The sequence below is a fragment of the Corythoichthys intestinalis genome, chromosome 20, assembly GCF_030265065.1.
Source record: "Corythoichthys intestinalis isolate RoL2023-P3 chromosome 20, ASM3026506v1, whole genome shotgun sequence".
Taxonomy (NCBI): Eukaryota; Metazoa; Chordata; class Actinopteri; order Syngnathiformes; family Syngnathidae; genus Corythoichthys; species Corythoichthys intestinalis.
Genome location: NC_080414.1, coordinates 7,900,901 through 7,920,283, shown reverse-complemented (window position 1 = coordinate 7,920,283; position 19,383 = coordinate 7,900,901). Strand labels below are relative to the sequence as shown.

The 19,383-nt window shown below is 38.5% G+C and overlaps 1 protein-coding gene across 5 annotated transcripts in view; it reads left to right on the top strand.

Moving 5' to 3' along the window:
- sema5a (sema domain, seven thrombospondin repeats (type 1 and type 1-like), transmembrane domain (TM) and short cytoplasmic domain, (semaphorin) 5A) overlaps window positions 1-19,383 on the top strand; it is a 327,060-nt gene that overhangs the window by 290,780 nt on the left and 16,897 nt on the right. For all 5 annotated transcript variants that reach the window (XR_009061597.1, XM_057823814.1, XM_057823813.1 and 2 more), the window contains 3 exons: window positions 8,155-8,364; window positions 18,888-19,058; window positions 19,222-19,377. Coding sequence is in view for 4 of the 5 variants with exons in the window: in XM_057823814.1 (XP_057679797.1) it covers window positions 8,155-8,364; window positions 18,888-19,058; window positions 19,222-19,377 (537 nt within the window). In the remaining variant the exon portion in view is untranslated. The remainder of the gene's footprint in view (window positions 1-8,154; window positions 8,365-18,887; window positions 19,059-19,221; window positions 19,378-19,383) is intronic.

Here is a 19,383-nt window from a genome sequence, read left to right as displayed (position 1 = left end):
TATGTGGCCATTTTTTGGGATATCTGGCAAAATGGATTTTGGTATGTAGCATTATTTTGGGGGAATGTGGCAAAATGGATTTTGGTATATGACATTTTTATTTGGTATGTGGCAGAATGGATTTTGGTTTGTAGCATTTTTTTTTAATGTGGCAAAATAGATTTTGGTATATGGTAATGGTAATGGTGTTACACTTATAGCGCTTTTCCACCTTTCAAGGCGCTCAAAGCGCTTTACACTATCTCACCATCCACCTATGGCGTTTTTATATGGTATGTAGCAACTTTGGGGGGTATCTGTCAAAATGGGTTTTGGTATGTGGCAGTCTTTTGAGTATCTGGCAATATTGGTTTTGGTATATGGCATTTTTATTTGGTATGTGGCAGAATGGTTTTTGGTATGTACCATTTTTGGGGGGAAGGGCAAAATGGATTTTGGTATATGGCATTTTTATTTGGTATGTGGCAGAATGGGTTTTTGTATGTAGCATTTTTTTGGAATCTGGCAAAAAGGATTTTGGTATATGGCATTTTTAGATTTTTTTTGGGAGGATGTGGCAAATTGATTTTTGTATGTGGTATTTTTTGGTGTGTGGAAAAATTGATTTTGGTATGTGGCAATTTTTTGGGGTATCTGGCAAAATGGATTTTGGTATGTAGCATTTTTTTTGTATGTGGCAAAATGGATTTTTGCTTATGGCATTTTATTTGGTATGTGGCAGAATGGATTTTGGTATATGGCATTTTTAGTTGGTATGTGGCAATTTTTGGGGGTATCTGGCAAAATGGATTTTGGTATGTGGCAATTTTAGGGGGAATCTGGCAAAATGGATTTTGGTATGTAGCATTTTTTTTTATAATGTGGCAACATGGATTTTGGTACATGGCATTTTTATATTTTTTTTTTGGTGTGTGGCAAAATGGATTTTGCTATTTGGCATTTTTTTGGTATGTGGCAAAATTGCTTTTCGGTAAAGCATTTTTATCTGGTACGTGGCATTTTTTTTTTTTTTTGGTATGTGTCAAGTGTCTTTTAGTATGTGGCTTTTTTTTTTTTTATGTGTTAAAATGGCTTTTGGTTTATTGCATTTTTTTTTCTATAAAGCTTTTTTTTTTTTGGTATACCAAAAGCCATTTTGCCACATACATTAAAAAAATGCCATATGTCAAAAGCCATTTTGTCATATACCAAATAACGCTTTTCTTTCTCACTGTCTCTCCACACGTAAATCCACAAACTGTAGCTGTAAACTTAATTATAAATGCATACACAAACATTTATTAGCTGAAACAATTACAGCCTTATGTCGGCCAAACCAGAGCGCAGCTATCTTTTAGTCATACAAGGCGACGGTCCAGCCAGACCCGATGCTGCTACCAGAGGGCAGTGTATCCTCCATCATTAAACAAAATACAATACTTTGGACTTTTTGGATAGTTATTTTTTAGGGGTACTTAAAGCGTTAATTCCGATTTACGAGAAAATTCGGGTTACGTCGCCAGCGTAGGAACGGAAGTTCGTAACCCGGGGACTACCTGTACTGACGTCACAGGTAAGGAGGTTTTCATGCATGCTGATAGGATTTTCAATCGACATAAGCCACCCATCTCTTTCGGAATAGAATCTTGATCAGAATCTGGCTGGATCGGATTAGAATATTCTGAAAGGGGTGCGTACACAAAGCATTTTTATTCCAACAAGGTTTTTAATCTGAATTAAAGTGTCAGAGAAGACATACCTAGTATCATCTAGGTTGTATTTTGCCTCATTCCTTTTTATATAGAGTGTATTGCAAAAAAAAAAACAAACAAAAAAACACTACATTGCGACACTTTGCGCAGTGCCCTCCAACTGTAGATTAATAACCCTTCAACCTACACTTTTCAAAAGCATACCTCTAGTTTTTACCTTAAATTTATTCCCTTGAGCATCTGTTTCGAGGCTATTTTCCCCTCTATGGATGCCACAATGTTGTCAGCGTTGAGTTACCGTGCAAATTCTGTGCAGCCAAAATACCTGATGTGTTCAAGGGTCGACCATCTGTCAGAAGGCAAGATCAATCAATTCCTACCAGACAATGGAGCAACCCACATACAAAAAATAAGCCAACATACGAAAAGAATTGCAAATTTGGCATTGTGATTTAATATCCTTGATGTCAGAACATGGCTTTGATGGAACCCATATGGGATGGGAACCTGATGGTCTTTTAAAAAATGGACCTGCGTTATTTTTATTTTGGGGAGCATTAAACCCTTCAAAGCTTTCTTGTTGTTTGGAAAGACGGAAGTGCACAGATATATTTAGAATGATGCATCTTGAAATAAAGTGTAATGCTGGTCCATTCAAATATCAAATTACATTATAGCGATACTATGTATGGCAGTAAGAGTCTTCATAGCATATTTTCTTTTTAAATAAACACTGTAATGTCGTTGTTCAGTCTGATGTCTCACAAATGAATGGATCAGATCGGTCCAGTAAATTAACTTCTAACTTTAAATCCAAAAATGGAAAACAAGATGATGCGAAAGCTACCGAGCTGAATAAGTACCCTATGTCTAAAAGCCAAGGATCCAGGTAGATTGCGGGTCACATCACCCGCTAATGTTGCGATATATTATGTCTGAAAGAGCCTTTACAATATGCCCACCCCTTTTTGATGGTTCAAAAGTAATGGAGCGAATTAACAATCAGAAATAAAAACACCCCTCATGAGGGTAAGCGGTGTGGCAGATATGGAGGGGAATAAACATTAGCAATTGGTTGAAAAGTCAACTACAGACAGAAATCTGGAATACATAAACATCAAACATCCTTAAACGCTGTCCAGTGAGCTCTGAAGTATTTGGTAGAATTTGACCTCTTGAGAATTTTTACTTATTTCATTTTTATTGCATGTTTTTAGTCCCGGTTAAACATTTTAATTCTGCACTTGTATTTGATCTGACATAGACATTGACGGGTCAGATTCGACCTTTACTGCGCCACACCTTCAAGTAGGGGGCCATCCCACAATCCGCTTCGGTTATTCGCAGTCGGTCGCAGCGACACATGCAGCGATCCAACGCCAGATTTATGTTGAAAAAGTACAAAAGCTGTACCGTATACAAACAGGAAGTATTTTCTCAGGAGTGATTTGCTCGAGGATTCAAGGTAATTATTTTATTTCGTTTTTTCACAAGAATTTTCGACGTATAAAGCTCTTTGTTATAAGGCTGCCGCCCCATTGTCTAACAGACTAGCATCATTCTTCGACATATTTACGTAAAATAAATGCTAACTGCACGTTTTTTTGTTTTGTTTTTTTGCTTTGAACCAAGAATCGAGACTGTTTTACATCCATATCTATAAAGAATTCAGGGATATAAGCATTTATTCACAAGAATTTTCAACGGAAAAGCTCTGTTTACATAAGGTGGCCGCCACATTGACTAACAGACTAGCATAGTACTTCGACATATTTACGTAAAATAAATGCTAGCTGCACGTTGTTTTTTTGCTTTTTGCGTTTAACCAAGAACCGCGAATGTCTAACATGTATATCTATGAAGAATTCAGGGATTTATGCATTTTATCACAAAAAATTTCACCGGAAAAGCTCTGTTTACATATGGCAGCCGCCACATTGACTGACAGACTAGCATCGTACTACGACATAATTTACGTAAAATTATTGCTAACATTTATTCACAAGAATTTTCAACAAAAAAAGCTCTCTGTCTGTGATTCCAATCGGTCAGCTTTGACGGCCACGCCAACAATGCAGGGCCCCTATTAATCGGCCCCGCGCCCATCAATATCATTATGAAGTCAATGGATCTGAATACAGGGATCCCTCGTTTTTCGCGGTTAATGGGGACCAGAACCTGCCGCGATAAGTTAAAAAACCATAAAGTAGTGCCCCCATCCCACCCATTTTTTTTGTTTGTTTGCTTTTTTTCCCAAAGTATAATTGAAAAAAAATATATGTATATGGCGGAAAACACTCAGGCGACTTGAAGTTCCACTCTGAGACCCCCAATTTGGCCAAATATCAAAATTGTCCAATATGCATGTGTGATACATCATTGGAAATCTTAAAATCTAAATTATCTGGGGGAATAAAAATTTTGAACAGGAGGGCATTTAAAAAAAGAAATAATTTTTTTTTAAACCGCAAAACCCTATCTCTAGGTGAGAGCATGCGAGAGCAGAATTACCGACGCCATGACTTTAACGAGATATTATCGCGTACTTACGTTGTTTTGATCCAAAAACTCCATGTAGCATGCATTACCGAGTGTCAAGACACAGCTGTGAATGGCCACAGCTGGATTTTGGGGGGATTTTATGGGTGAAATATGGTAATATAACAAGGGTCACATTGCAGAAATCGCAGACATCAAGGAGTGGTCGAGATTTTCTTTTTCATATTTTTACCCTTTGAAAGGTTTTTTTTTTCTTTGTTTGGATCGATTATTTATCATCTAACATATCGGAGAAAATGCGACAGTAACAAAAAAATACAATTAATTAAATGATAATTATGAGGTAGATATCCGTAACTTTTTTACAGACACCATTTTTTTCATTGTGACGTCATTTGTTTCAAAGTTTAAAATATGCAAGTGAATTTTTTTTTTTTTTAAACGAAATATTAGACATCAATTAATGATTCTAAGCTAAATATGACAGACATTTTGAATAATAAATATAATTATCTTCATTTTATGGCTGGGTTGAAACAAGCGGTTGCGTGACGTCTGCAAACGGGGGTTTCCAGGGTAAACCAGACAAATTAAAAATAGTTCGGGGGCTTAATTCGCCATGAATCTGCTATGGCAGCATATAGACATATTGTTCTGTCAAACACAACAGTTGATTTGGCTTAAAATACAGCAGTTTCTTTTAAAGAGGAGTGCAAGAGCAGAAACTGCTTTTTCAGTCTTGTCGGTGTTTTCGACCACTTATGTATTTTAATAAATAGTTTCTAAGCACTTCAAATGTATTTTCAAACATGTTACTGTCCCAAACAATAATAAAGTAGAAAAATGCTTGTCTTTATTAAATGCTTCATTGAGTTAGTTCACTCAAATCCGCTCAACCTCCTCACTTACACACAATGAGTTGCCATAGCAACTGTTTAACAAGTCAAACGATGATTGACACATGCGCCGCTTAGAAGTTTTGGCTTCCAAGCGTCTTTGGCAAGATCAAACCTTAACATCTGTCAATCATCGTTAACTTTAAGAAGTAATTCCAGTGCAATGGCTGATCAAGAAAAGCAGCAGTAGTGAGAGTGAAAGCGCTATAAAATCAGGTAAGCTCTATAAAATACTGCATTTATTTGTTTATTTTTTAATTGAAAAGAAATCCGTGATGGACTGAGGGCACAAAGTAGCGAGGGATCACTGTAAACTGTATTTAATTAAGAGTACACTGTGGCCAGTAGAGATGACCAATCGGGATGCCGATCGATCGGGTCCGATCACGTCATTTTCAAAGTATCGGAATCGGCAAAAAAATATCGGCCATGCCTTTTTTTAATATATATATATATATATATACATATGTTAATTAAATCGTTTTCTAATTGTATTTAACGTTACAGACATAACATGTTACACTCATCCAGAGTCTTTTTACCTATATAGCGTGACAAAAGGCAGCGCAAAATGAGTAGAGTGAACTTTTGCAGCCTTTGGAGCCTTTTTTAATTGGCTAAAGCCTTGCAATCCCTCTCCCTATGATTAGAAATATCATGGGAAGCAATGTGGGGAAGCAAGGTGGCAATTGATCATTTTCTTAACACCTTAAATTATTTCCCGACGCAGAGAAGATATGTCAATTGGTAGCACGACGCACAGTCATGGTTTCACTTCCCATCATGCATTTGGAATGGCCACAGTATCATTTACTGAAAGCTCAACAAATACACTAGATGGCAATATTTAGTCACAATCAGGGGTCGCGTTAACCGAATATTTTCCGTCGTTGACCGGTTTTTTAAAACGCTGACGGAAAAAACTGAAGTCCATCCGTCATTTTGACAGGTTGCAATTCACACCCCAGACCACAGGGTGGCGAGTGAGCATATTAATTAGTTATTGTCTCTCTTGATGCATGACGTCGTTGGCCTTACTCGGAAAAATGTCAAGGCAACTGAGTGTTTTCCTGGCACGGCCAGACTGTTGTCCCTGTATTTTTCAAACACTGAGAGAAAAGTCTGGGACACAGCCTCTCGAGTAGGTACAAAATCAATCGACAAATCAGATTGGTTTATTTGCGTGACGTGTTCTTCACGAGCAACGTCACTCTTGCGCGCCGAAAGTCGTCTCTACAACAACACGGATGGTGAACGGGACAGCCGAGAATATGTTCCAATCCGCGGTAAATTCAGTTTAAATGAGTTAAAACACATTGACACAAGACATTGACAACAGTCTGTCTCGCGCTAGCCATGTTGAATAAACTCCGTTCTCCTCGTATGTTTACTTCCGCGCGCAAGTCCTTCGTCCTGCCCTCGTCGCTTTGCTAACGGCACGTCTGCCCGTCGCTGATTGGTGCACTCCGCTGTCTGTTTGCCTCTTGTTAAGCTTGTTCGGACAGAATATTAATTCAAAATGAATGAAAACTAAATACTATTGAATATGTCATTATTACCATTTTTAAGATGTAAGTGACGGGTAAAAATAGGTTATGACCGGATTTTTATGACACTGTCAGTCAAAATGACAGACAACGAAAAAGTCTAGCGCAACCTCTGGTCACAATATACAAAATCACAAGTCTTTCTATCCGTGGATCCCTCTTACAGAAAGAATGTTAATAATGTAAATGCCATCTTGAGGATTTATTGTCATAATAAACAAATACAGTACTTATGTACTGTATGTTGAATGTATGTATTCGTCCGAGTTTTATTCATTTTTTTCTTAATGCATTGCCAAAATGTATATGATTGGGAATGATTGGAATTGAATCGGGAGCAAAAAAAAGCAATCTGGTCAGGAAATATCGGGATCGGCAGATAATCAAACTAAAAGGATCAGGATTGGATCCGGAGCAAAAAAACATGATTGGAACAACCCTAGTGGCCAGTGATCATATTATATCACAAAGAGGTTAAAAGATCACTCCTTTGTCAGCACTTATGTTTATAATGATTCAATATTTGCATCCCTCTATGACAATAAGCAAAGTTACCGTTATGTAAATGCACGCTTTAATGAGATGAAACACGATGAAGCTTGCCAACATAATCAACACAAGCAGCCGCTCAATAGCTGGGCTTTAAAGAAGTCTGGATGAAGAGTATCAGGTCACAGCTGCAGGCGGGTCAGCCCACACCACTGCCCAGTTAGAATCGATTAAGAGCGCACGCCTCAACGGGCCCTGTCGGAGCTCACACCAGCTTGTGAGGTGATGAGGCTGTAAGATGCCAAGGTCGGCCGTATTTATGAAGAGGTTGAGGACTAGTGCAAGGTAAACACTCCATCTCCCTGAGAATACAAAGCAGCACAAATGCTGGAAAAACACCAGTGCCGGTAATAGTATTGACTGGGGGAGGGAGTTGAAAATGGCAAAAAAAAATTGGACAGAAAGAAAGAGAAGGAACCAAAATGAAAGGCCTCAAACAAGATTACAGATGATGATGGAGATGATTGACAGCCAAAAGAGCTTAAGTGCCATTATCATCTGCAGAAGTAGGATGTGGCCAAGAGTTGAAGGAATGACTCATCTGACAATGACCTGGACAGTCAGTGTAATTTCATCGCAGGTGATTATCATTCACTCAAACAGATGGCTTCTCATTCAAAAAAACCACTTAGTGCTGGATGCCTTTCACCAGCAGTCATATTTTCAAAGTCCTGATGAATGCATGAGGTAATTATGCTTTAATAAAACTAACACTTATGGATTCTGCGATTCATTCCACGCGAGAGTAGCGATGATGAAAACTGATGTTTTTTGATGAACGCGAGACGCCGAATTTCTATTGCTGAATCCATCTTCAGAAAATACAAATTAGGTCTTTAAGGACACTGTGATGCATTACATTTGTACAGCTGCTACGAATCTATCATTATACCGGCATATCTGTCAAAGGGGTTCACGAGAAAGTTTTGAATGTTTGGTTTGAACAGAGACGTCTTTTTTTTCCCGTTTTAGGTGAGGTTCTTCATCTAGGGAAGATCTCTGGACGCACCGTGAACGGCGGTTGGTCCTCGTGGTCTTCTTGGACCCAGTGCAGTAGAGACTGCAGCCGCGGCATCCGCAGTAGGAGAAGAGCTTGCAGCAACCCTGAGCCAAAGTATGGAGGTCAGACTTGCCAGGGGGCTGCACAGGAGTACCAGGAGTGCAATACCACCCCTTGTCCTGGTAAGGGATTACCACTTTGGTTCACTAGATAGTTTAAAGGTGCTTTCACACTAGACCAAGAGGACCATGGTCCGGTTGGAGAGCTGCCTCGCAGCAACATTTGCAAATGAGTTATTGAAAAAGTTCAGCATTCACACTGCGCAAACTTTCCACAACTTGCGCACTCAATGATTGGACAAATAGCCTAGGTAGGGCTGTCAATATAATCGCGTTAACAGGCGGTAATTAATTTTTTTTAATTAATCACCTTAAAATATTTGACTCAATTAACGCACATGCCCTGCTCAAACAGATTAAAATGTCAGTACAGTTTAATGTTCACTTGTTACTTGTTTTTTGGTGTTTGGCGCCCTCTGCTGGCGCTTGGGTCCAACTGATTTTATGTGTTACACCATGAGTGAGCATGGTGTAATTATTGACATCAACAATGGCGAGCTTCTAGTTTATTTTTTGATTGAAAATTCTACAAATTTCATTCAAACGAAAATATTAAGAGGGGTTTTAATATAAAATTTCTATAACTTGTACTAACATTTATCTTTTAAGAACTACAAGTCTTTCTATCCATGGATCGCTTTAACAGAATGTTAATAATGTTAATGCCATCTTGTTGATTTATTGTTATAATAAACAAATACAGTACTTATATACCGTATGTTGAATGTATATATCCGTCTTGTGTCTTATCTTTCCATTCCAACAATAATTTACAGAAAAATATGGCATATTTCATAGGCGGTTTGAATTAATTACGATTATTTAATTTTTAAGCTGTAATTAACTCGATTAAAAATTTTAATCGTTTGACAGCCCTACCAGTAATATAAACAATATTAAACAATTTGACTTTTGAGGTTCAACTTTAAACTAGCGCTGTCAAAATTATCGCGTTAACAGGCGTTAACTAATTTTTTAAATTAATCATGTTAAAATATTTGACGCAATTAACGCACATGCCCCGTTCAAACAGAATAAAATGACAGCACAGTGTCATGTGCATTTGTTACTTATGTTTTTTGGTGTTTTGTCGTCCTCTGCTGGCGCTTGAGTGCGACTGATTTTATGGGTTTCAGCACTGTGTAATTATTGACATCAACAATGGCGAGCTACTAGTTTATTTTTCGATTGAAAATTTTACAAATGTCATTAAAACGAAAACATTAAGAGGGGTTTTAATATAAAATTTCTATAACTTGTACTAACATTTATCTTTTAAGAACCAAAAGTCTTTCTATCCATGGATCGCTTTAACAGAATGTTAATGTTAATGCCATCTTGTTGATTTATTGTTATAATAAACAAATACAGTCTTTATGTACCGCATGTTGAATGTATATATCCATCTTGTGTCTTATCTTTCCATTCCAACAATAGTTTACAGAAAAATATGGCATATTTTATAGATGGTTTGAATTGCGATTAATTACGATTAATTAATTTTTAAGCTGTAATTAACTCAATTAAAAATTTTAATCGTTTGACAGCCCTAATGTGTATATATATATATATATATATATATAACAGAAACGGTAACAGTGGCAGTCGGATACCATTGTAATTCTTTTCAGGTCATTCATTGTCAGAGAGAAGCAGTACGGCACAACGTTACGCTAAAAAAATAAGTTAAAAATATAAAAATGGCTTACCTCTTTGTCCTCTGAAAGACCATGCCAACCCAACAAAATGTTTACTGCATATGAAATGTGAATGGATTCACCGAGCAGGTGTTAAAGTCCGCGCAAGTTGATTCGGTCTTCACATTTTTTCCTCCCGAGTTTTTGGTTTCCGTAAACGTATGAAGAAAACATCCTTCATGTGTCGTAATGTCTAAAGATGTTTCTACAAGTTCCAAAAAAGCAATGCGTGATCAGTATGTTCGTTTTTGTAAGATTACCGGCGAAAAATAGCACAAATTACGTTGTTTCTATGCGAAGGCGTGTCTACTGTATAATGTCCCACTTCAGCTTTAATTCCGCTTTACGATGAGACGTCAAGGTCTAAAAATAGCATGCGTGCGGTACGCCATTGCCTGCTAAATGATGTGTCCGTTCAAATCCAAAATACACTGTCGGAAAAAAATACAATTTGGTTTTTTTTTTGTTTGTTTGTTTACAGTGTGGACAATGTATTTGTCCATCTCTGATGTGGCTCAAAAGTGTGCAATCCACTCCAACTAAACTGTTAATCCATTTGTTTGGCTACTAAGCTGCATATAAACATAGTAGACCCTATAAAAGCACTATAAAATTCAGTTGAAATCAGTTTTACGTAATCCTCAAGCGTATTTTCCTAATTGTTGTTTTACTGTTTCAAACCGAGTCATTAGAAGAAGAAAAAAGGCAGACTTTTGCATAGGACGGTAAATTCTGCGTCTCCGTGGGAAGCAATTACTTCCCCTCATTTGCTGTCCTACACAGATGAATACACACTTCAACACATCCAAACTAAGCTATCTTTTCCCCCCTGAGTAACGGATCAGGAATTGCGGTACCAAATGACTTGCAAATCTTCAAGAATCACAAAAGAAATCAGACGCGGGTAAAAAGCTGGGATGAAAACTCCAATTTACGCGCAAGAATCACAGGGGCGATCCCTGAGGCGCTCCGCTATGTAATTACATAGCAGATAAATTATGCCGAGGCTGAGGCAGACCTTGTTCGATTGTGAAAAGCTTAGATGGAGCGTTTTCAACATGGCAAAAAAACGCATTCTAATGAACAGAATATTCTCTTTGATGAAGACATTTCTAAATTGAAATGCAGAATGTCGTTTTACAGGTCTTCAGGGCAAAGATGACATACGATACGCTGTATTGGATGTTTATTAATCTAAACCCCCTTAAGAGAAAAGCTTAGATATCTTGCTAATAGCTTGACTGTTGCACCCCCAATCTGTCGCTCTAAATACTGGCACGCTGGCAGTAAGCAAAGAAGACAAGGGCGTGATCACCCATCAATGTAATTTTTACAGTCTGTTAATTCAGTCCTGGATGACTGGATGCATGAACAGTATATCGAAAAAGTGATATATCGCGATACCCAAAAGACTATCGATGTGTTCCTACCAAGAATAAATAGATAGATTGTATTAAAAAGGTGTCACTGTTTTAAAAAAAAAAAAAAAGCAACCACCAACTTGCTACCAAAATATTCCATTAGAAGAATGTCTACGTTAGCTCACCCGGAATCACACCAGCCAAACCGCCAAAACCGCAATAGCGCGATTCTAACAACCCAGGCCGACGCAACCCCAACAACCCGGGCCAAAAGGCCAAACGTGCATTCACCTCAGTTTTAACCTCTTGTACTCACTCAATTTTAACAGTTGGAAGAAGGCTTCGAAACACAAGTTGACAATTTATTCCAAGTCGACAGCAAGGTAAAAACATCAAACAGACCCAGACAAAGAGGAAGGTTGGATCCAACGTCACCATATCACAGGTCAACAAAAGATTACCGAGCAAAGACAGCGCTAGCTAAAGAATGCATTCTTTTAAAGGCTCTGGTCCAGAAGAAGGGTGTGTTTGGGTGTTGTACAGGGTAATTTTCAGTTAATTGGGCAGAGGAGTCCATGCGTCACTGTTGCCAAGGCAACCAGAGTTGGAGATTTTGTCAAAAGGAGACCTGAGTGTTCAAATTCTCAGCCATGGAGTCTTCTTGTTATCAGGCGTTTCTTGTGGCAAGACAGGATATCCCACCATTGTTCTTGACTGTCCATTGTTGGCCCCCAGAATAGCTGATGGTGGGATTTGGTGGTTCAGACATGGGCTTGTAGATGTCTTGGACATCACCTGCTTGTCTCGCTTTGTCAGCGTCAATCTCACTCAGTCAGCTGCATGGCGCGTGCATTGGACTTCTGTAGTCAGCAAGCATCCTGTAGTTGTTATGGCCTTATCTGCCCGTTGTCTTGGCGCGGCAAATTCCAATCACTCCAAATACGCATACATCAAACATATTCTACTTGTTTTTTTTTTTAAACTATGATTTACAGTGGGGCAAAGTATTTAGTCAACCACTAATTGTGCAAGTTCTCCCACTTGAAAATATCAGAGAGGCCTGTAACTGTCAACATGGGTAAACCTCAACATTAGAGACAGAATGTGGAAAAAAAAAAACAGAAAATCACATTGTATGATTTTTAAAGAACTTATTTGCAAATCATGGTGGAAAATAAGTATTTGGTCAATACCAAAAGTTTATCTCAATACTTTGTTATGTACCCTTTGTTGGCAGTAACGGAGGCGAAACGTTTTCTGTAACTCTTCACAAGCTTTTCACACCTGCTGCTGGTATTTTGGCCCATTCCTCCATGCAGATCTTCTCTAGAGCAGGGATGTTTTGGGGCTGTCGTTGGGCAACACAGACTTTCAACTCCCTCCACAGATTTTCTATGGGGTTGAGATCTGGAAACTGGCTTGGCCACTCCAGTACCTTGAAATGCTTCTTACGAAGCCACTCCTTTGTTGCCCTGGCTGTGTGTTTGGGATCATTGTCATGCTGAAAGACCCAGCCACATCTCATCTTCAACGCCCTTGCTGATGGAAGGAGATTTTCACTCAAAATCTCTCGATACATGGCCCCATTCATTCTTTCCTTTACACAGATCAGTCGTCCTGGTCCCTTTGCAGAAAAAACAGCCCCAAAGCATGTTTCCACCCCCATGCTTCACAGTGGGTATGGTGTTCTTTCTCCTCCAAACACGAGAACCTGTGTTTCTACCAAAAGTTCTATTTCGGTTTCATCTGACCATAACACATTCTCCCAGTCCTCGTCTGGATCATCCAAATGCTCTCTAGCAAACCGCAGACGGGCCTGGACATGTACTTTCTTCAGCAGGGGGACACGTCTGACAGTGCTGGGTTTGAGTCCCTGGCGGCGCATTGTGTTACTGATAGTAGCCTTTGTTATTTTGCTCCCAGCTCTCTGTAGGTCATTCACTAGGTCCCCGCGTGTGGTTCTGGGATTTTTGCTCACCGTTCTTGTTATCATTTTGACGCCACGGGGTGAGATCTTGCATGGAGCCCCAGATCGAGGGAGATTATCAGTGGTCTTGTATGTCTTCCATTTTCTAATTGCACCCACAGTTGGTTTCTTTACACCAAGCGTTTCACCTATTGCAGATTCAGTCTTACCAGCCTGGTGCAGGTCTAAAATTTTGTCTCTGGTGTCCTTCGACAGGTCTTTGGTCTTGGCCATAGTGGAGTTTGGAGTGTGACTGACTGAGATTGTGGACAGGTGTCTTTTATACCGATAATGAGTTAAAACACGTGCCATTGATACAGGTAACGAGTGGAGCTCGTTAGAAGAAGAAGAAGTTAGACCTCTTTGACAGCCAGAAATCTTGCTTCTTTGTAGGTGACCGAATACTTATTTTCCACTCTAATTTGGAAATAAATTCTTTAAAAATCAAACAATGTGATTGTCTGTTTTTTTTTTCCACATTCTGTCTCATGGTAGAGGTTTACCCATGTTGACAATTACAGGCCTCTGTAATCTTTTCAAGTAGGAAAACTTGCACAATTGGTGGTTGACTAAATACTTATTTGACCCACTGTAAATGCTATTTATTTTAAATTGGGTGTGTTACAGTAATACAAACAGTAAATATGGGAAACGATACTATTCCCTTCAGTTGGCACTGACAGCCGTAGACATCCAATCTAAAGGGATGGCAGAAGGGATGGCAGCGAATGAAGGAATGTTCGTTCGCTGCCACCCTCCCAGTTCAAACGGTGCAAGTCAAGGATGAAAAATAGCTTGTTTTCTGTTTAATAGTTGTTTTGAAGAATATCCTAGAATGATTTCCTGACCCATGTATAATTGTTGTATCACCATATCATAAGGTTGTCATGAGCTTTGTATCGCAAACCTTATCCTGAGGTAACCAGACGTTACGCACACCCACATTCGTGCTGGAAAACTTTTCCGCTTCATGCTAATGTATACAGCGCGTATTGTGAAAAATGTTGAGTAATCATACCACCGCTATAGTGCGGCGCTCTCAGGTTTGAGCAGCAATGAATACTAAATGTATCTTCTAATAGTGAGATCCGATTTTAGACATCTCAGCAGATTCAGCGTGAGACCATCTGTGATCTCGCGATGTCTAATCCTATTCTTTTTAATTCAACACTTTGAAGGAGGAAAACAGGTGTCGCGCCAACCATCCGTCTGCTTTAGAAACAAATGAATCAGTGTTTTTCCTCAGAACTTTAGCCGAGATGAGACGATCCGTCATAGAGGGCCGGGAATCGACGAGCGCGTCACTTTGAGATAGAGAAATTACGCAGGGATGACAAAAAGCAACAGAAACTTCAATTACCTGCATAGAGCTGCCAAGCATCAGCAGGTCTTTAAAAGCAATTTCCAGGTGCCTGCAAAAAGGGAATTACTTTCTGCTTTCTGATTGGCAAACGATATTTACTTGTAATTCGATGCCGTCATAACATTGTTTGTTTGGGGGTCTGTTAGGAAGTTTGCTGTGCTATTTTCGTTTCAGCATTTGAGCAAGACATTTTAATGAGCTTGACTACGAGTTCTTTACAAATGATAATAAGTGTTCTTATATTAGGAATATGTATAATTTTTTGCACATATATTTGAGTTACCATAATAAGCAACAAAAGATTTTTTTTCATTTATTATTATTTTTTTTTAATGACATATTAAAAAGTCTTTTTCAGGGTTTTTGTGCACCTGGTTAAATATAGTTTTGACACATCTCTTCACCAAAAGTGAAAATTGTAATTATTAGTTCATGGTGTTAAATTTGTAAATAAATTATTTTGATGTCAAAAGCCCTTTTTTGTTAAACGTTGTGATACAGAAGGAAAGCATGAGAGTTGTCAGATGTTATCGGGGAGCCTTCAAAGTGAATGTAGAAGCCTTCTGCCTTTGTACAAGGGCTGGTCACAGCTTAGCACAGCAGTTATGCTAGTTAGCCATTAGATGGCTCCAAACCAAGATGCTTCGGGATTTGTTGTGTGAGCAGAGTGATTTCATCATTAAATATAGGGGTGCAATTTAGACACTTTTCCCCTCATTTCAGTTGAAGTTCTTATTCTTCACAGTATGTTTATTTAGTAAACAATGAAGTTGTTACATTTATCATTATTAGAACATCCAGTGGGGCATCACAATACAATTAGCCATAACATGTAATATGTTAAGTGCTCGACTTTATATATCGGTATCGGATTTTTGGAGTTGAATAATATTGGGGTATCGGTTATTGGTTAACCCTTTAACACCTAAGCCTATTTTGGCCGAATTTGCATGCATTTGATGTCGCCTTTATATTTCAAAGAAAAAATTGTTCACAATGGCCAAGTTGGGTCGATTTTTTCAGGACACCTTGAACTTCATGTCCAAACTGTTGTTTTCTTCACTGACCAATCATAATCCACATTTTGGACCCAAAAAGACAAAAAAATCCCAAAATATTTTTTCAAAATTTGTAATGTTGGTGTCCCATTGACAACCAAACATGCTCGACCAACCGTTTTGAAGCTTGATAATATTTATTCAACTTGTTAGGATAAACATTCAAAAAAATAAAGATTGAATAGTTTTATGTTTAACAATTCAACACAAACAGCGGGTATGGTCATAGGCGTTTTTGGCCTTTACACATACTATGGTCAAAACAGGTTATATACAGTGCAAAATAGTGAGAAAAAAATTATATATATCATCTAACACAAAAAAGGTTTGGAGGATATCTCTTTGTGAAGTTAGATATTATACCCATCACCTTATCTAAAGTATACGTACATGCAATCAAGCTTCTCGAACACACATCTATATAAAAATTGAAAAGATTCATAGTGAAGAAAAATATATATATAACTTTGAAAAAAAGTATTTTCAAAAATATTGACAAGTAGTTCAGTTCAATTCAATTTTTTCAGGCATGCGACCCGATATTTTTTTTTTTTTTTTTTTTTTTTCGCACTCTATAAACTTTGTTTTTGAACAGGTCACTGAGCTGCGTCACATACAACGTCACACAGCCTACTCTTCTGCCGTTTGAGCGCTGCTGTCACTTCTTCTCGCCGAGACGCCGACTAATCCGAGGAAAACAACGACAAATGCAGCTCATCCTATTCCTTGAGTTGATGAAAAAATGCATTAGGTTGCGCTAAATTTAGTTTTCGATTCATTCTGCACGTTTCAAAGTCGCTTGCGCAATCCAACCGGTGTTCATGCCTCCTTTTCCTTAGTTGGCGCCTAGCTCGGCAATTTATTAAAAATGTTCACATTCGGTTCGTCCTTCTTGACTTCACAACGGATCTTGGGATATGTAGTCTTTTGTGCTGCTTTCGGTTTTGAAAAAGGACAAGAAATGATGGAAATATGGAGATAGATACATGGTACATGCAGCATTTTAATGCATATTTATGAGTGCAATAAAACTATAAAACTCAAATGACATTATCTCCCGTTTGTCTTGGTCGATTGACTTAAAATAAAAACTGGCGTGGACATCAACTTCCGCACTTTCAAATGAGACCAACCACCGGCACGTGGGTGACGTAATTACAGCGTGACGAAGCTTCAAAGACGACATGCATAAACGCGTCGCTGCCGACACGTTCGGTGTTAAAGGGTTAAATAGTCATTACCGGACAACTCTAGAAAGCATCGTTTAGATTTTAGACTTGTCACAAAAGTCACCAAAAAAAATTTTTCCCCCGAATAAATTATGTAAGTCTAATTTTTCTTTTAGTAGGTTTTGTGATTATACAAAAATGCAATGTTCTGTGCCCATTGAAAGATCAGTCAAAATTGCTAAAAATCTCTGATTGGGATTGAATGAATTCTAGCTACTTTTCTACCGAGTCTTACCATATTAGATTGAATCATAAAAATGTAATTGTGATAGCATAAAATAAGTTAACGGGAACCACAGATAGAAAGACTTGTAGTTCTTAAAATATAAATTTTAGGATGAGTTACAGTAATTTGATATTTAAAACTCTCTTAATGCTTTTGTTTTTATAAAATTTGTATAATAAGTTTAACTAGTAGGTCACCATTGTTGTTGACCAATGCACTGTGGGCGGTGACAGCACACAGCACTGTCGATATTTCACAAAACAAGCAGCAAAAGCAAAATGAACAAGAAAGACGGGATGAGACGAGACGAGAGTAAGTGGGAAAACAACTGTGTTCTGCCAAAATGTCCTATACCAGCAAAACGTCCTACAAGAGGTGAATTTTACACTCAAAGTACTTACGTGCGCTTTCAGCTTGTTTTGTTTAGATGCATACAGGCAGAACGTACTAAAATGCCTTAAGAAAAAACTTAAAACGTAGTAATATCAAATAAGGGTGGTTCAAATACGTTACGTGACTAAGTGGTCAACAGATAAACAATCTGCTTTAATGCTACCATAAGAAAACAGTGCTTAAAAGTATGAGAGGGAAACAGATACAAAAAGTATTTTCAGGCAATTAAAAGGTAATAAAATACTTTTAACCGATGCTTTCAACAACCGATGTGCGCTTGTGTAGACGTCTCACTGCGTAGGAAGGAATTGCAGAACACAGGTAGTGTTTGTGTAGTGACAGTGACAGCTGCGGACGCCGCACTGTCGTTGTTTAGTAACATTAACTGACACCACAAGGACCATGTTTTGTTTTTTTTTTTAAACTCACAACGAAGAGGTCAAGTTTAAAAACTGTCAAATGGCAGCAAGTCAATATCTCGGCAAGCCGCCTAGGATCGTTTTAAAGAAACTGCTGATGAGCAGGAATTGGTTGCAGGTACAACGTCGGGAATTCTTCCCTCAGCTCTATAACAAAACAATCCGACCAGCAGCAGAATATGATAAAATCATCGTACTAGCTTGGCTTGTATAGAGCACAGCTATTCTCCCAATCCAGCCCAACCACGTCATAACTGCCAGCGTGCATTGGGAGCATAAAACATGGCGCCCTCCGTAGGTCAAAACGTGTACTAAATATTATAAATTTTTTAGATCAATAGCGAAAACATGTTTCTAATAACATATTTTAGTAGAAGAGAACAATTGTGGCTTATTAGAGCCTACAAGTCTTTAAGTCTGAGGTTCCCTTTAAATAAATAAGCTTGAAACCAAATGGCATTAAATTTTCGACTCGTGGTGACCCAAAAGAACAGCAGCATGGTTCATTTATCTGAATTAAAAAAGGCAAAAAATAATTATTTCAAGAATGTTCAAGTCATCTTGTACAGCTATCCTGTCAAAATACATAAGGACACAAACACTCTCAGGGCAACCACTATTTTTCACACTTCTTCAAAAATAAAAAGCTGAGAGCAGCTCCTTTTGAACAGCGAGATGAATCAGACATGAGTTTGCATTCTTGAACAATCGGATTTGACAGCTGCTTTTGTATTGTTGTTTTGATTTGTTGAAACTGAAATTCTCTTCCTGCTCTGAATTCTAATCCGTGGTGAGAGCGCTTCATCATTGTAGGAAAAATAATGAGAAGAAAGTTGTATTCCTGTCAAAGAGTCTTTTTCTCCTCTACTTTTAGTGGATGGAAGTTGGTCTTGCTGGGCTTCTTGGTCCAAGTGCTCCGTAACATGTGGAGGAGGGCATTATATGAGGACTCGAACTTGCAACAATCCCTCGCCCGCTCACGGAGGCGACATCTGCCTCGGCCTGCACACTGAGGAAGCACTATGCAACACCCAAGCCTGTCCAGGTACTCACACACATCCAAATGCCTCTCAATGGTTCCATTGCTTATTCTTTTCAGTCACGGTAGGCTCTGTGGAAGGCATGACTAAAACATATCCAAGGACCCACACAAACACAACATAGCAGTGGGATTTACTTTCTTTTTTTTTTTTTTTTTTTGCTTGCAGAGAGTTGGTCCAGCTGGTCCCTGTGGTCCCAGTGTGACTCTAGGGGGGCGCAGTTGCGTGTCCGTCATTGCGATGTCCTGTTTCCCACTGGAAATCAGTGCTCAGGAAACAGCAGCGAGACCAGGCCGTGCTCTCCCGACTCAAATCTTATACCAGGTATGC